The sequence below is a fragment of the Bos indicus x Bos taurus genome, chromosome 21 (genome assembly GCF_003369695.1).
Source record: "Bos indicus x Bos taurus breed Angus x Brahman F1 hybrid chromosome 21, Bos_hybrid_MaternalHap_v2.0, whole genome shotgun sequence".
Classification (NCBI taxonomy): Eukaryota; Metazoa; Chordata; class Mammalia; order Artiodactyla; family Bovidae; genus Bos; species Bos indicus x Bos taurus.
In genome coordinates, this window is record NC_040096.1 from 30,709,449 (window position 1) to 30,725,157 (window position 15,709).

The 15,709-nt window shown below is 46.5% G+C and overlaps 1 protein-coding gene across 4 annotated transcripts in view; it reads left to right on the forward strand.

Annotated features, from left to right (window-relative positions):
• The window catches only part of DNAJA4 (DnaJ heat shock protein family (Hsp40) member A4), a 17,117-nt gene extending 2,617 nt beyond the window's left edge, over window positions 1–14,500 (forward strand). For all 4 annotated transcript variants that reach the window (XM_027521900.1, XM_027521901.1, XM_027521902.1 and 1 more), the window contains 6 exons: window positions 4,367–4,547; window positions 6,495–6,599; window positions 7,507–7,734; window positions 8,667–8,897; window positions 12,227–12,327; window positions 12,522–14,500. In XM_027521900.1, coding sequence (XP_027377701.1) covers window positions 4,367–4,547; window positions 6,495–6,599; window positions 7,507–7,734; window positions 8,667–8,897; window positions 12,227–12,327; window positions 12,522–12,737 — 1,062 coding nt within the window. In that variant the 3' untranslated portion in view covers window positions 12,738–14,500. The remainder of the gene's footprint in view (window positions 1–4,366; window positions 4,548–6,494; window positions 6,600–7,506; window positions 7,735–8,666; window positions 8,898–12,226; window positions 12,328–12,521) is intronic.
• Window positions 14,501–15,709: the final 1,209 nt, after the last annotated feature.

The window sequence follows — 15,709 nt, forward strand, 5'->3', positions numbered from 1 at the left end:
TCAGAGCGCTGTCCAAGCGTAAGTCATGGCTGTACGCCTGCAGTTGGAGTCAGTCGGCTGCTGGTGTTCTGAAGCTTTTTTTAAAATTAGACTTGACCGGTAATACATTTCTGTAGGTGTTGCCTTGCATATATGTATACCTGTCTGAGCAGAGGTGGTTGATTTGTTTTAAACTAATATTTACAACCAGGTATTGAATTAGTGTCATGTAAATGAGGCTCTTGAAGGGTCTGACAGGTCCCTTTCAGCTTAGGGGGGTGGGGGAGGGGTTCTGTGATGTTTCAGGAATACAGTACTTCTCTGTCCCCACCATCCATGAAGGGGATAAAGCCCTTTAATTTAGTTCTCAGCTAAAACTTCTTCCAGGGGACTGCCTCTGACCATAGTGTGAACCACTTGTCCTCAACCTTCTTTATTATGCTGCCCATATTCCCCAGCAACGAAAGGGGTTGAGGAGACTGGGGACACAGTTTATAGAAACTCTACTATGGGTTGCCTAGAGAGGACTCATGCGTTCGTTCACCAGACATCTCCTTTCTGGGCCTTCTGTGTACTGGGCACAGCGTGTAGGCCTTTGCTTTTGTGTGCAAGTCTAAATAGTTCTTGTCTACTTTATCTGCCATAGGCAGAACCTTTTTTGTTTTTTTCCTGCTAAGTTAGTCACTGTATTAACATCTCTTCCAAAATAGACTAAGCCAGTCCCTTCCTCCTTGCCCCAGGCCACTGAGGAGGCTGCTGGGTGTTGGTCTTTGTTTTGTGCCTTGTTGTCCTGTGTTGCTAAGCACTGGGTGCCTGTGTTTGATGTCAGGTGCCCTGTGTGGAGTCTCTACTTTTCTGCAGCTGGTTTTCTGAAAGAGACACAGGCAGTGTGTCGGTCAGGGAGTCCCTTTCGGGGGCCGTGACTGGGGTTAGAGTCGTCGCTGTTAACCCCAGCCAGCTTTAGAGATGAGTTTGCTCTTTTGGCCAATTTCATCATAACTTTTAGTTTGAATGACAGACATGCAAATTCAAAAATGTTAAGAGGGCAGCACTGTACAGGAAATGTCAGGATATTGAGGAAAACCCACCAAGTACACATGAGCCTAACTGCTGTCGCTGTGCTTCCTTCCAGCCTTTTTCCAGCGTGATTGTATAAGGGCATCCGGGCACAGAGGTCTTTTTCCCTCACCAGTTAATATTTTACCATCAATGCTTTCCCAAGTTGCTGCATAGTCTCTAAAGCCATTTTTCCAGCTGCATAATAATCTTATTAAAAGTCCTATGGCAGGGACTTCCCTGGTGGCCCAGTAGTTAAGAATCTGCCTTCCAATGCAGGGCATGAAGGTTGTTGGATCCTTGGTCAGGGGACTAAGAACCCACATGCCACAAGGCTGTGAATCCCACATGCTGCAACAGAGACCAAAGAAAAAAAAACCAAAACAGTCCTATGACAAATTATTACTGTCTGAAAGGTGAGCTGGACAGAGTACTAATCTCCTGCTGTGAGAACGGGGTCAGGCACGGCCCTGAATTAGACTGGAGTGCTGAGACCCCCGGGGTTGTGGGAGCCCCATGCCCACATGAGATCTGGCTTCTGGTTGAATGCCACAAGGAAAAGGGCATTCCTTTTCCTTTGTAGATTAGTCATCTGTTCTGTTAAGACCAAGTGTCTTTTCAAGTATCCATAATATTTGGTGAGCGTTTCTAGTGGACATGAAGTGTATTTACCTAGTGAGTATTGACCTAGTGACTATACTTACCTAGTATATTTAGCTAGTGACTATACTTACCTAATATATTTAGCTAGTGACTATACTTACCTAGTATATTTAGCTAGTGAATATACTTCAGGAAGTATATTTACCTAGTGCAGACCCCAGGAACTCTCTCGGGGCAGCCTGGCCTGATTGCTTTCTGATCTTCCGTGCCTCGCACCTCATCCCTAAACCTTCTTTTTCTGCTGTGGAAGGGAGTAGTGGTGAGTGCTACCTCTTTCTTTACAGAAATGGTGTGCAAGAATCAATATATCAAAAGACCTAACTACCTTGAGTATGACTCTGATGTCTCTGAGACAGTTTTTTAAATTACCCAGTTGTTAGCTATTACTTTTTAGCTATCATCTATTATTTATTATTACTTATTAGATTTCCATCCGGGATCTGCAGTACAGGAGAAAACCTAGTGTCTCTGTGATTTCCATACTTGTATATTCAGAGCACTTTTTTTCCTGCATGCTTTCTGGAGCCAGCTGCATTATAGGATGTTTATATAGACATCTGTCTCACAGACTAAACCATACCTCTGAAGAACCAAGACTCTGTCTCATTTATTCATTTCTCAATTCCCAGAATCGAGCCATTCATGTAACAAGTATTTCCCAAGTGCCTTCTACATGCTCGGCAGCGTTTTAGGTTTGGGGATATGCTAGTGGACACAGCTGACCTAACTCCCTGTCCTCAGGGAACTGACATTGCAGTGGGGGACACAACCCCAACAGTAAGTGCTCAGGTGTTGGGGAACAGTGAGGAGGCCGGTAAAGCCCAAGCAGAATTTCAGGGAGCTGGAGGCAGTGGTGTCAAGTTGAGCTTGCAGATGGGAATAAGAATTAGGTTTTACTCCAAGTGAAATGGGCCCCTTGAAAGGCTCAAGGCAGAGGGTTGACATGATTAGCTGGCAAGTTCTGGCTGCTGTGTGCAGAAGACTGAAAGCCGGGGTGAGGGTGGAAGGTGGGAATCCACTGGGAAGTCACTGCTGTTATCCAGGCCAAGAGGGTGCCTGTGCCTGGGCAGGCATAGTGATGGTGAGAAGGGATGGATTTTGGATATTTTATAGTGATTTATATTAAAAACTTCTCTGTATCTACAGAGAAGACAAGAATGGTACAACAAACGTGTGTTTCTTTCACCCACTTTCACTGATTATAAATATGTTGCCACATTTGCTTTCCCCATCTCTATTACTATTTGCTAAAGCTTTGGAAAGTAAGTTGCACACATCATAACCTGTCAGCCCTAAATGTTTCTCCTGGGAAAACAATATCTTTTATATAACCATAGTTATGTAAACCATAGCCAGACTCCTCTATCCATGGGATTTTCTAGGCAAGAATACTGGAGTGGGTTGCCATTTACTCCTCCAGGGGATTTTCCCAACCCAGGGATCGAACCGGCATCTCCTGCATCAGCAGACGGATTCTTTACTACTAGCACCAACTAAGAAGCCCCACATAACCATAGTACCGTTATCAAATTAACATTGAGAAATTATCCAATTAACATTGAGAAAAAATTCCTGTTTTTCCGGTTGTTCCAATGTCGTTTGTAGCCATTTTTTTCTCCAGTGTAAGATTCAACACAGGATCCAATTCAGGGTCACACGTTACATTTCGTTTTCCTGTCTTTTAGTTTTGCAATGTGTGCGTGCATGCATGCTAAGTCACTCCAGTCATGTCTGATTCTTAGCGACCCCATGGATTGTAGCCTGCCAGGCTCCTCTGTCCATGGGATTCTCCAGGCAAGAATACTGGAGTGGATTGCCATGCCCTCCTCCAGGGGATCTTCCCAACCCAGGGATTGAAACCGGGTCTCTTAAGTCTCCTGCATTAGCAGGCAAGTTCCTTACCCCTAGTGCCACCTGGAGTTTTGCTACTTCAGTTTGGGTTCTCTGATTCTTTTCTTACAATTGGATTACAAGGTATAGTTTTGACAGACTTGGGTGTTTTGTCTGTCTTAGGGCACTGGAAATAGACTTTTGAAGGTAGCATCAGAAGGATTTGTTGACAGATGAGATGTGAGGGAGAGGAAATGAGGTTTTGGCATTGTCAATAAGTGAGATATGGGGGAGACTGCAAGGGGGGAGACTGCAAGAGGGGAGGGACTTTGAGGGGCGATCAGGACAGTTTTATGCACGCTGTCTGCAGCCCAAATGCGGAGTGTTGCTCACAAAATGTTTGTAGTCAAATTTCATGCTAGTGAACTAGGAAAGCAGCCCTCCTGAGCTGGAAAGCCAGCAGTATGCTGGGAGCTCTGGGCCTTTTCTGGTTGTAGGTTAAGCCCTGGCCTGGTCTCATGGCATCTTAATTCTGCTCCACTTCTTCCTGTCTGGTGCAGCCCAAGGAGGCAGAAAGTCCTTCCTACTGCTCTGTATCCTTTACCCTCTGCAGAGAGGCAGTGGTCCTGCCTCTCATCCTGTAGTAATGCTTGCCCTATGTATCCCACGCTACAAGGGGATTGAATGGAAAAGTCAGGTTCCAAATAACCTTATAGACCCACCAGTTTGGGGGGTTGGATGCAGAATCCCTTTGTTATTGCATTTGTATGGTGAGTTTGCTTCGTAAACAACTCAAAGCTTCTCTCTCTCTCTTTAATCTTTTTTTTTTCTTTTAAAGTTTAAGCTCATATCCCAGGCATATGAAGTGCTTTCAGATCCAAAGAAAAGGGACATTTATGACCAGGGTGGCGAACAGGCCATTAAGGAAGGAGGCTCAGGCAGCCCCAGCTTCTCTTCCCCCATGGACATCTTTGACATGTTCTTTGGTGGCGGAGGACGGATGGCTCGAGAGAGAAGAGGTAAATAAAGACATTAAGCCAGTTTTTGTTTCCAAATTGTATGTGTTACTGGAATCAGGAGGGATCTTGCCTTAAAAGGGTGTAGTTACCGTGTTTGGGAAATCATTAACTTTAAGTAGTTCATCACTTGCCTAGTATCCAGAGGCTCTTAGTACAGCTAGTAGTTAATTGCCTGACGCTCTCCAAACCCCACATATAAAGGAGCAGATGGTGAATTCCCTGGTGGTCCAGTGCTAAGGATTCTGCCCTTTTACTTTCGGGGCCTGGGTTCAATTCCTAGTTGGGGAACTAAGGTCCCCCAAGTGGTGTGCTCCACCCCCCGACCCACCGCCACAAAGGAGCAAATGGTGGTGAGAAGGAAGGAGGAAGGTCAAGATTACCTTGCCCTCCTTTTCTCTTCTGTTGGGGTCAGACTCCCAGTGTCCTAAGAGCCGTGATGGCCGCTCCTGTGGTTAGTGCTGATGACTCTGCCGAGCACGCGCCTCCTCCCTGAGTCTCCTGACCCGGTGGGGCCGGCGGGCTCTGTTTCTGGCTGGTGTTCTGTCATTCAGGGTGCAGCGTCATTTCCTCAGCCTCCTCAGGAGATTCTCTGGTAACAAAATTCACCCCTTGATGTTTGAACATCTTTGTAAAAGAAACTACCTTGCCCATCTCTTCAGAATGCATTAGGACTAGCAGCTTCATCCCCAGAGGTGAATGAGGAACTTAGCTCTTGGTGGAATGGTCCCAGGGCTCTGTTTTTTAATTCTGGGGTTTGTTCTTCCTAATTTTTCTATCTCTTACCTCATGACAGGCTCTAGCTGTCACCTCTGACTATTACCAGTGGTCTCTTATAGCCTCCTTCCCCTGTCCAGCTTACAGTTGGTACTCTGCTTTAGATCTCAAAACCAGATAGATAGCCAAGCTTATTTCAATCCTGAATGAAATCAAAATAAACAATCTCTGCATTGAGGTTTAAGAAGGGTTGTTTGGTGTCAACAAGAGGCCCCTGGATGAGTAAGGCTATACCAATTCTCACATTATAATTGACTTTGGGCTTTGAAAACCTTGGCTGTCAATTCTGTGAATATAGTGTGCTAAAAATCATGAAGTGTTTATTAGGCAAAAATCTTTACCCTGTTGTCTGGGTGCATTGCCTGCTCATATAATTGACACTGTGGATGTGATTAAAACCTTTGGGTACCCTCTTGCCCAGCTCTCTCACTGTCTTGAGATGAACAACTTCACACCCTTAATTAGTCATCTCTCAAGGTTGACAGCCAATAGCCAAGGACAGCATCTCAGTCCTTGATGTGAGGACTCATCTCAGTCCATCTCTCAGACCTCGAGAGCCCTGTGGGCGGCAGAGGGGACCTGATGCTGTGGATCCTGAGAGGCTGGGATGGCACCAGAGCAGACAGATGCCCTCCCTGAAGATGAAAGGCCACTGTCCTGCGTGAACAGACAAGATTTCCACAGATGAAAGAGTTTGCAGTCAGTCACAAGTCACAGAAGGGCTTAAAAAGTAAAGGGCATTATGTTCAAGAAAGAGTTTCAGTAGAAGGTCCAGAGTCTGACTTCGTGTGTCATCTGTAAGGAAAGGTCTCTCTTCCTGGGAACCTGCTTCACCAGTCTCACTGGTTAACATAATGGGCTTCCTCATTGATCTCTCATTCTCAGATTTGTTTTTAGAAAATAAAGATGGAAAGTCTTTGTTGACATCTATAAATGACTGAATAATTAACTCATAGCTGGAAAAGATATTAGTTCTCATATTGGCAGAGGGCCAGAAGGATGGGCCAGGTGTAACTGAAGCTTTGCCTCCCCCAGGGAAGGGGATGAATGAATGACAACAGGCACAGTCTGAGTCTCTGGAGATTTCATACAACTAAAGGTCATATAGGTGGTGTTTAATACAGTGGTACATCTGATACAGTATTGCTAATTGGTTTCTTTCTCCTCCGTAAGGCAAGAATGTGGTACATCAGTTGTCTGTAACTCTTGAAGATTTATATAATGGAGTCACAAAGAAATTGGCTCTCCAGAAAAATGTAATTTGTGAGAAATGTGAAGGTAAGGATTCATTTCTGAATGAGTCTCATAGTTCTGGTTCCTCAGATCTGGAAACAATTCTTATTGTTTTACAATTCAGAGAAAAACAATTGATCTTTTCAGATATGAAGGTCAGAAATTACAAACAGGTGGCCTGAGGGCCAAACCCATTTTATGTGGCCCTGTACATCTTTTCTTTGGCTTGCACATTTATTTAATGTGTTGTCAATTATTTTAAAAATATAAAAATGAAGATAGTTCACCCAGCCCTAGGGGTCAGCACACTTTTGCTGTAAAGGGCCAGATGGTAGATATTTTGGGCTCTGTGAGCCATACCGTGTCTGTCGTAACTATCGAACTCTTAGTGCAGAAGCAGCCATAGACAGGAAATAAACAGATAAATAAACAGATGATGCACCTGTCTTCTAATAAAGATTTATTTACAAAATCATGGAGCTGGCCATAGTTTACTGTCCTTGACTTAAACATAAATGTAATTAGCATGGGTTTTTTAAATCTTAATTTTTCAAGAAAAGTCAGATCCAGTGACTTCGTCACACGCTGTCCCACAGAGAAGTGGCTGGGCTGGGTAGCCGCTCCTATGGGCAGGGATGTGTTCTCCAGCCTCCACGGTCACGTGTAGGCATGGGTGTTTTTCCACCCTGGGGTGGAAGAAAATAGTTGGTGACGTTAAAGTGATGAATTTGCCTTGGCACAGCCAAAACCACAAATATTTGCAATCACATGTTAATATCTGGATATTGTCTGCTTGGCTAGAATCATCCAGACTCTCCCACATGGCTTTTTATGATTGTGAATAGAATTCAAACCACAGTGTCCAGTTTCATGGCTCATCACCCTTCTGTGGTGGCGTCCAGCAGAGCCTCTTTTAAGGGAAGAGTACAGCCTCGTTCCTGTCTCCCTGCAGGCGTTGGTGGGAAGAAGGGGTCTGTGGAGAAGTGCCCGGTGTGCAAGGGGCGAGGGATGCAGATTCACATCCAGCAGATTGGGCCGGGCATGGTGCAGCAGATCCAGACCGTGTGCATCGAGTGCAAGGGCCAGGGCGAGCGCATCAACCCCAAGGACCGCTGCGAAAGCTGCAACGGTGCCAAGGTCATCCGAGAGAAGAAGATTATCGAGGTACACGTGGAGAAAGGTGAGGCAGCGCAGCACGAGCACCCCAGGCTGGCAGAAGTGCCCCTCAGGTGCTGAGTATGGAGCACGCAGGTTAGGTATCAGGGAGAGGAGCCACAGCACAGCTGGAGTTTAGATACCCTTAGTGTGGGCCATCAATTCTTCCGATCCAAAGCAATTTCTTTTTAAGGTTTTCCAATGCTCCAGAAGTCACTTGACCTTGATTTTGGTTAATTGCCCTCGCTTGCAATTCTCAAGCCATCCTTTAGAGTCATTTGGAGTGCTCTTGCTAGTGGCTTTTATCGTGCATTGGCTGTGAGAGCTCATGTACGTCTTCACAGCTGTGAGTCCCTTTCCTCCACACATTTCCCCTCTGTTGCAGCAGATTCTCCCAAATCCAGCACCTTCCCCCTGCTATTCATTTTGCCTAGGGACATCATTTTAAGGGCTTTTCCCCTCTTAGCTATTCCCCTGATTATTTTGTATCTTTCTAATCCAGAGAATATATTTAAGGTGAGAGATGAGACCAAAGTACACAGTTCAGTACCCAAACCAACACCCAGGCTGAGGGACTTGGCTCTGGGCCTGGGTGCGCAGAGACTTGTTAGAGCACTGCTTGTGCATCAGCAAGCGGACGTGTGTTCACAGCGCGCTGTCAGCTGTGGTGTCGGGGCCTGGCAGACAGTGCACGGTTGCACGGTGCTCGAGGTGGCAGCCTCGTTTCCCATTCTCCCTGCTTTACGTTTGGCTGAGGACCCGGGATATGTGGAGTGGAGTGGGCCTCTTTGTCAGTGGTATTCCTAGCCACCACTCCCAGCCCCAGGCCTGCACAAAGTTGGGAGGTTTGATGAGTAAAGAACCCCCCAAAGGGCTCTGTGAGCCTTCTTCAAAAGCTTTGTTGAAAGTATGGTTTTTAAAAGAAATGGCTAATCAGAAAGGGATGATGTTTCATAGGTATGAAGGATGGGCAAAAGATACTATTTCATGGAGAAGGAGATCAGGAGCCCGAGCTGGAGCCTGGTGATGTCATAATTGTGCTTGATCAGAAGGATCATAGTGTCTTTCAGAGACGAGGCCATGACTTGATCATGAAAATGAAAATTCAGCTTTCCGAAGCCCTTTGTGGCTTCAAGAAGACGATAAAAACACTGGATGATCGAGTCCTTGTTATTACATCTAAATCAGGTAATGTTTCAAATGTGTGTTTCGTTGTAGTTCTGTGTGTTTGGCCTGGTGATCCTGGCAACTTAACCTTGGTTTCACATTCAAGTTAGTGTGACTTGATTTTTTGTAAATTTAAAGTCATTAGTAGAGACTCAAGAATTTTGTCAATTTCTTTTATAGTCTGCTTGAAAAAAAATTCAGAGTTGGAATCGATGGGGATCTAAAATTTTACCTGGAACCTGCCAATCTGACTTAAAATTTAAAAAAAATTAACTTTTGTGTAATAAAACACAGCTGATAATAGGTGGTTTTTTTCCCTATCACGTGGTGATCTGTGCTGATTCATCCACATTCCTCGAGCCTCTGTGTTGCGATTACATATGAGACGTTTTAAAATAGAATATTCCTGAAAAAAGGGCATCGCCTGCCAGCTTACCCTTGGTGGCATCTAGAGAACTGCTTATCTGCACACGTGCACAGGAGCTGGAGGGAGCTGCCTCTGAACCAGAAGGATTCTCACGGGCCTGAGAGTTCAGCCTGCCAACACGTGTCTAGATGCCAGGCTCCCAGTTCCCAGGAGGGCTAGTGCTCACTGCAGCTAGGGCCTCAGAGCACCTGCCTGGAAGGGGCCATGGGGAGAGGGGAGAGAGACCAGGCTGGGACGCTCGACTTGTAGCTGCCTGTGAACAGCACTTCAGGTCAGTTGTCCATGTCAAAGAGTGTCCACATGGGTGCAGTGGTGGCTGAGCCACCCAGATGTTCTTGACCCCATCACTGGCCATGAGCAGTGCTGTTCTGGTCCCCTCGCTGGGCACAGGGTTACTGGGGAGTCTGACTTTTCATGTGGGCATCTGAGATTTAAAGCTAGATGGGATGGGTTCAGGGCTGGGCTTGGAGGTAGCCAGCGAGTGAGCCTATCCAGCAGCAGTGGAAATAATCAAGACCCTGCAGTCCAGTGGGGTGAGCCACCTGGTCTCCCCGACCACCTTCCGGGCCTTTCTTCCTCTGTATCCATTTCTCTCTTCCCTTTTCTGGCCTGTTCTCTTTCTCTGCCACTTTCCTCTTCGGCTTTTTCTGTTTCTTCCTTTTCTGGGTATAGATGAAATGGAATTATATACCCCATCTTAATCAGAGGTTTTCTTTTGTCTTTTACATTTGGAAACAATTTCAAATTTAACAAAAAGTTGTGAAAATAAAAGTAGCACGAGGACCACCGATACATGGTTTGCCTGTTGTTAAAATCTTAGCATTTGGTTTTTTGTTCTGTTTGCATACAGATCTACTTAAGGATTGAGGAAAAGCACTGCACTGTAATACAAATATCCATGAAAAACTTAAATACAGCATCTTCCTTTAGATTCCATTTGTAAGCCTCCCAAGGTACCCAGTTCCTCCCCTCACTTGTGTAGGAAAGTTTGAGGATTGTAGTTTGCACAAAGCCCTAGGTTGTGAGTGGGTGTGTGCCCAAGACCCCTGGTATCATGTCCAGTGTCCCCTAACATTACCTCACCCCTTATTCCAGCCCTTCTGGAAATAGGAGCTGGGTGGCATCTTTGGGATGCTGTGTGACTTCTTTGGGAAAGCTCATCCTTGGCCGAGCTCCCTGGAGCTGGGGCCCGTGCCATGGGATGGGAGCCCAGGGCTCCTTGCTGTCTCCCAACTAATCCCAGCCACAAGGACAGGAGAGAGGAGGCGAGCCGCAGAGGGAGAAAGTGGTGAACCCTGAGAAACCCATTTCTTTGCTTAGTTACAAGGAGGGCAGGGTGTCCGGGAAACCTCCTGCTGGAGATTTCGCTTGTTTTTTCGTTTTGCCCATTTATCTTTTTTTTTTTTTTTTTTTTGAGTCCTCTCCTTTTCTCTTCAGCTCTTCTTCTGTTGTTTTGGCTTATTTCTCTTTCCTTCGTTTCCTCTTCCTTCTTTTCCTATTGTACTGCCTTCCTCGTTAGAGCCCCTTAGGCTGTCTTGAAAATGGCTGAGAATGAGGAGATTAGAGAAAAAAGCACCTTAAGAGCTTCAGCAGGTTGTGATCCCCCTGACTGAAGGCGGAGCTGTACCTCCCAGAAGAGTCAAAAGTCATCCTCTTTTCCCTGTCTTACATGTGGTTGTCCATACTTGGTCCCAGGGTTTCCTTGCCCTCAAAGAGTTAAAGCAGAAGCCTGAGGAGCTGTGCTGAGAGCAATAAGAAGTGACACCTGATAGGAACAGAGAGACAGAAAGCTATTTAAAAACAAAATGAAAACCATGACAAGCCCAGTAGCATGGGGCTGTTTGGCTAAGGCTGCCATCAGCAGCTCTAAGGGCCCTGTGTGAGCCACACAGCCCTGTGCTGAATGACCCTCAAGAATAGAGTCCTCCACATGCTTTATTTTGAAAAATTCCCATGAGATACTTCAATAGATCTCCTCTGGAGAGCATTCATCCAGGAGAGTGGGATGCTGAATAAATAAGTGTTTGCCCCCACCCCCCGTTCATATTTTTCCTGGGTATTTATTTCTTTACCCATTTTCATTACTGAGCTGAAAGGCATACTTAAAAAAAAAAAGAAACCCTTTTATCTCTCTTCATATTTGGAAGGAAAAAATATTTTAAAATTTGGGATGAACCAAGTGCTCTGGTGGAGAAGGAAATGGCATCCCACTCTAGTACTCTTGCCTGGAGAATCCCAGGGACAGGGGAGCCTGGTGGGCTGCCGTCTATGGGGTTACACAGAGTCAGACATGACTGAAGCGACTTAGCAGCAGCAGCAAGTGCTCTGTGGATGCTGAACTCCCATGATACCTTCTGAAAAAGTGTAGAAACGTCAGACCCAGCAAGTGCAAGCCGGGCCAGCTCCATCCCACGGGTGTGTGAGGAGACCTCTGTGCCTTTTGAGCTCCCTGCCAAGGAGGCTAGCTCTCCTGCTGGGCTCCTTCGAGGCCGATTCTTGCTCCAAGCTCTGCTCGAGTCTGTGAGGAGGAGAATCTCCTCCCACTCATGGGAAAGTCATTTTGTAATATCTGAAGAGGCAGGCTAACATAATAGCCCTGTTTTCCCAAACTGAGTGTTGATTCCTAGTTCACGTTTTTAAACCTGCTTTATGATGGAGGCTCCAGCCCCTTCTCCTTGGATACACTGCAGGATCCCAGCACATGGATCAGAGAGTGTTCCACTCCCACCCTTCTCTCATCCCCTTTGCCCAGCCAGTTCCTCTGACAGGGACCATTTTGGCTGGGACCAGCTTTCTAGTCAGATGCTCCATGACCCCTGCCTTAGCCTGCTGCTGTGACGGTGCTCGGGCCTGCCCCAGGCTCCAGGCCGTTGTCCGTCTTCATATTTCATAAGTAAACCTTTTGTGTGTGTGTGTGTGACAGGTGAGGTGATAAAGCACGGGGACCTGAAATGTGTACGTAATGAAGGAATGCCGATCTACAAATCACCTCTGGAGAAAGGGATTCTGATCATACAGTTTTTAGTAAGTACGTGTGTGTGTGTGTGTGTGTGTGTGTGTCAGTTTTTAGTAAGTACGTGTGTGTGTGTGTGTGTGTGTGTGTGTGTGTGTGTGTGTGTGTGTGTGTGTGTGTGTGTGTGTTATTCCCATGGGACATAAAATTAAATGCCTTAATTGGGAAGGGAAGAAACAACTTTTTCCCACCTCACTCTTTACAGGTTATTTTTCCTGAAAAACACTGGCTTCCCCAAGACAAGCTTTCCCAGCTGGAAGCTCTGCTCCCACCTCGACAGAAAGTCAGGATTACAGAGGACATGGATCAGGTGGAGCTGAAGGAGTTTAATCCCAACGAGCAGAACTGGCGCCAGCACAGGGAAGCCTATGAAGAGGACGATGACGGGCCGCGGGCTGGAGTGCAGTGCCAGACGGCATGACGCGGCCCCGTACAGCGTGGCCTGGCGGGACTAGCACATCATGAATGTAAAGTTGGCACAATGAAAAATGGCATCGCTTTAACGGCCTCGTGTTTGGGGAGTCCTGTGTATGTGTTCAGCATTCTCAACTGCTGAGTGTCTTTTGGTTTTTCTTTTGTTTTTCTTTGGTTGTAACTTAAGTTATAGCTTAATTTATATTTAAATGTTTTAAGTGTAAATCACTAGTCTGCATATGGAATCTGTTTATTTACATTTTCAGGATGTTTTTGAGATGCCAGTGAACGCACTGACACTTTGTGCTTCTAGTGGCTTTGCCATAATTCAGTTCCACCAATAAAGCACAGCCCAGACAGGAGCACTCAGCCCCCGAGCAAACCTCCAGGCGCGAAGTGGGTGACCTGGCCCATGTCCAGCTCTGCAGTTTCTTCCCCTCCTCACCTGCCTCCCAAGGCAAAGTTACGGAGGGCATGATCTCAGGGCTGCTAATGTTACATTTCCGAATCTAGATTCTAGATGGTTCTCCTCAAGAATAAAAGCACATCTGTGGGCTGGATTTGGCTGCAGTGCCTGGCTCACACTGAGTGGGCTGCAGGGCCAACTTGGTTCCTACTGTCTTACGCCCTTGAGTGTTTGGAGTGGGGTGGGTCTGATCATCTCTTTTGGAAGCTTCCTGAGCCTTCCAGGCCTTGTGGTGAGGACAAACGAGTGTTTTAAATGAAACACTGATGATACTTTTGCCTGCGACCCCTGCACCTTGCCTTTTGTTTTCTGTTGACAGCGTTTGCAGTGCTGTTCCACCAAAGTGCTTACTTGTAAAGAAAATGAAACCATCCACATCCCCAGCAGCCTTAGTGCAGCAACAGAAGCCGTGGGAGATGCTGGTGACTCAGCCCCGTGGCACAGCCAGTCTCCCTGCCTGCCCAGTTATCCTGGATGACTTGAGGCTCTGGAAAGGCAGGGGACATCTCAGTGTTTTCCCTCATTCTCCCAGATTCAGCTCCCTTCCAAAGGATGGATGGTTCATCTCCTTGCACAGCCATATCACAAAGGGCTTCCTGCTCAAGGGATAAAGTTTCAGCGAAAACTTAAAAGTTCTACTCTGGACCGCAGTCTGTATGGGCTACCACTGTAAATGATAACTTGTTCAGAAAGATATTAGTTACTTGTTTACTCCTGGCAGGTAGACTACAATATAAATTTAGATTCCTCAACCTTCAGCTATTACTGCTCCTTTCCTTCGCATAACAGTCACAAAGAAAAACTGCTGCCTTCTCAGCTGCTGGGTTAAAGCAGAGGCCACTTTTCAGATCCACCCTTACTTGGTCATATAGTACCTGCAAGTCTGACTCAGACCAGGGACCTCGCCAGGAGGGCCAAAGGGCAGATCAGACCCATGGCAGGTAGGTTCAGCGGATGGACCCCACTCTAGCAGAACACAGCAGTGGTGGGTGGGCATAATTTACTCAAGAAAGGTACAGAAGGAGCCTGCCTGTCCCACTGACCATTAGTCAGGAAAGAAAATCTACTCTTCCAGCTAAGCCTGTATGAAAATCAGGTTACAAATGGACCACAACTCCAGGGTGTTCTGTTTCTGTGCTGTGACTTCCTGAAGAATTATTGCCAGAAAACTCCTGTAGTTGATGATAAGGCAAAATTGTATTCAGCTCCTTGTCATGGTAAATGGGATCTGGAGGGTGTTGCTTAAAATTTATTCCACCTGTACATTTGTCACTTTAAAATTAAAATTGAGCTGGTATGAGACAGATGGTTTTGTTTTTATTTACTTTTATTTCCAATGACTAGTGCTAAGGTGCAAGTTTGCCTCATATTGGTTGATAAAATGGAATGAAGGTTCTGCTCTCATGGAGCTTATATTTGGGGTGGGGATAAATCCATCAGGCAATGATGACTGCAGTGACGAATGAGAATAACGGGAAAGGGGCGAGGGGAAGGCCTCTTACTGGGAGCGGACACCAGAGAACAACCTGAAAGCAGCAAGGCCTGTGGAAGTCTGAGGAAGGAACATCTGAGGAAGGCAGAGGAAGTGGCCAGGGCTGTGTGGATATGATCTCGGGTGGCCTCAGGCTGCAGCATCTTGAAGTGGGGCTTGGGTTCCCAGAGATTGAGGTCAGGTCACACAGGGAGAGCACCAAATCCTAACCACTGGACCAGAGGTCAATGCAAGGGGCCCTGGCCCTTTGGCTTTACAGAGAAGAATTTCCACAAAGGCAAAAAACAGTAAAGCAAGTAAAAAGCTGGTGGTGGGGGGGAAGTACAGTACGTGTAGATAGATACATGGGCAGACTCAGAGGAGAGTCCCTGAGTCACACTCTCCGGACAGGCTGAATGCCTTTTAAGGGGCATTTTTCTGGGTTTCCTTTGGCCAGTCATTTGGAGTTGCCCGGTTCACAGTCCATATTTGGTGTATCTCAGGATCTTCCTCTGTGTGTGCACACATCTCTTAGCCAAGATGGAGTCTACTGAAGAGGCTATGGGTACAACATCCCTTGACATCCCTCCCCTTTGACCTCCAAGGAGCCTTTCTGTGCATGTGTGGTCAGGGAGGTCGCCTGACTTGGAGAATGAGAAATATGTGGTATGACCAGGGCCCGGTTTCCTCCCTTAATTATCCTGCTCTTCTTGTCTTGGAGTTTCAGTCCACAGGGAATGAATCTCCAATTGCTTTACTCTGGTTGGGGGCCTGTCCACTTCCTGCCTCAGTTACAGGAAGGTGAACAAGGCAGAGGCAGGAGAGAGAAGAGAGGATGGGCTTGATTTAGGGTTGTGGGGAGTCTGGAGGGAAAGCACAGGACCTGACGTGAAGCATATGAAGTTACGATCAGTAAAAAGCAGCAAACTTCGGAGTGTTAGCTACTTACACCTCTCCTGTTACGTGCAGACCACGTCTCAAGTGGGCCACTGAGAAAACTGAGGTGTAGGAGCTCTGGGGTAACTGAAGCAGGGCTGGAGGC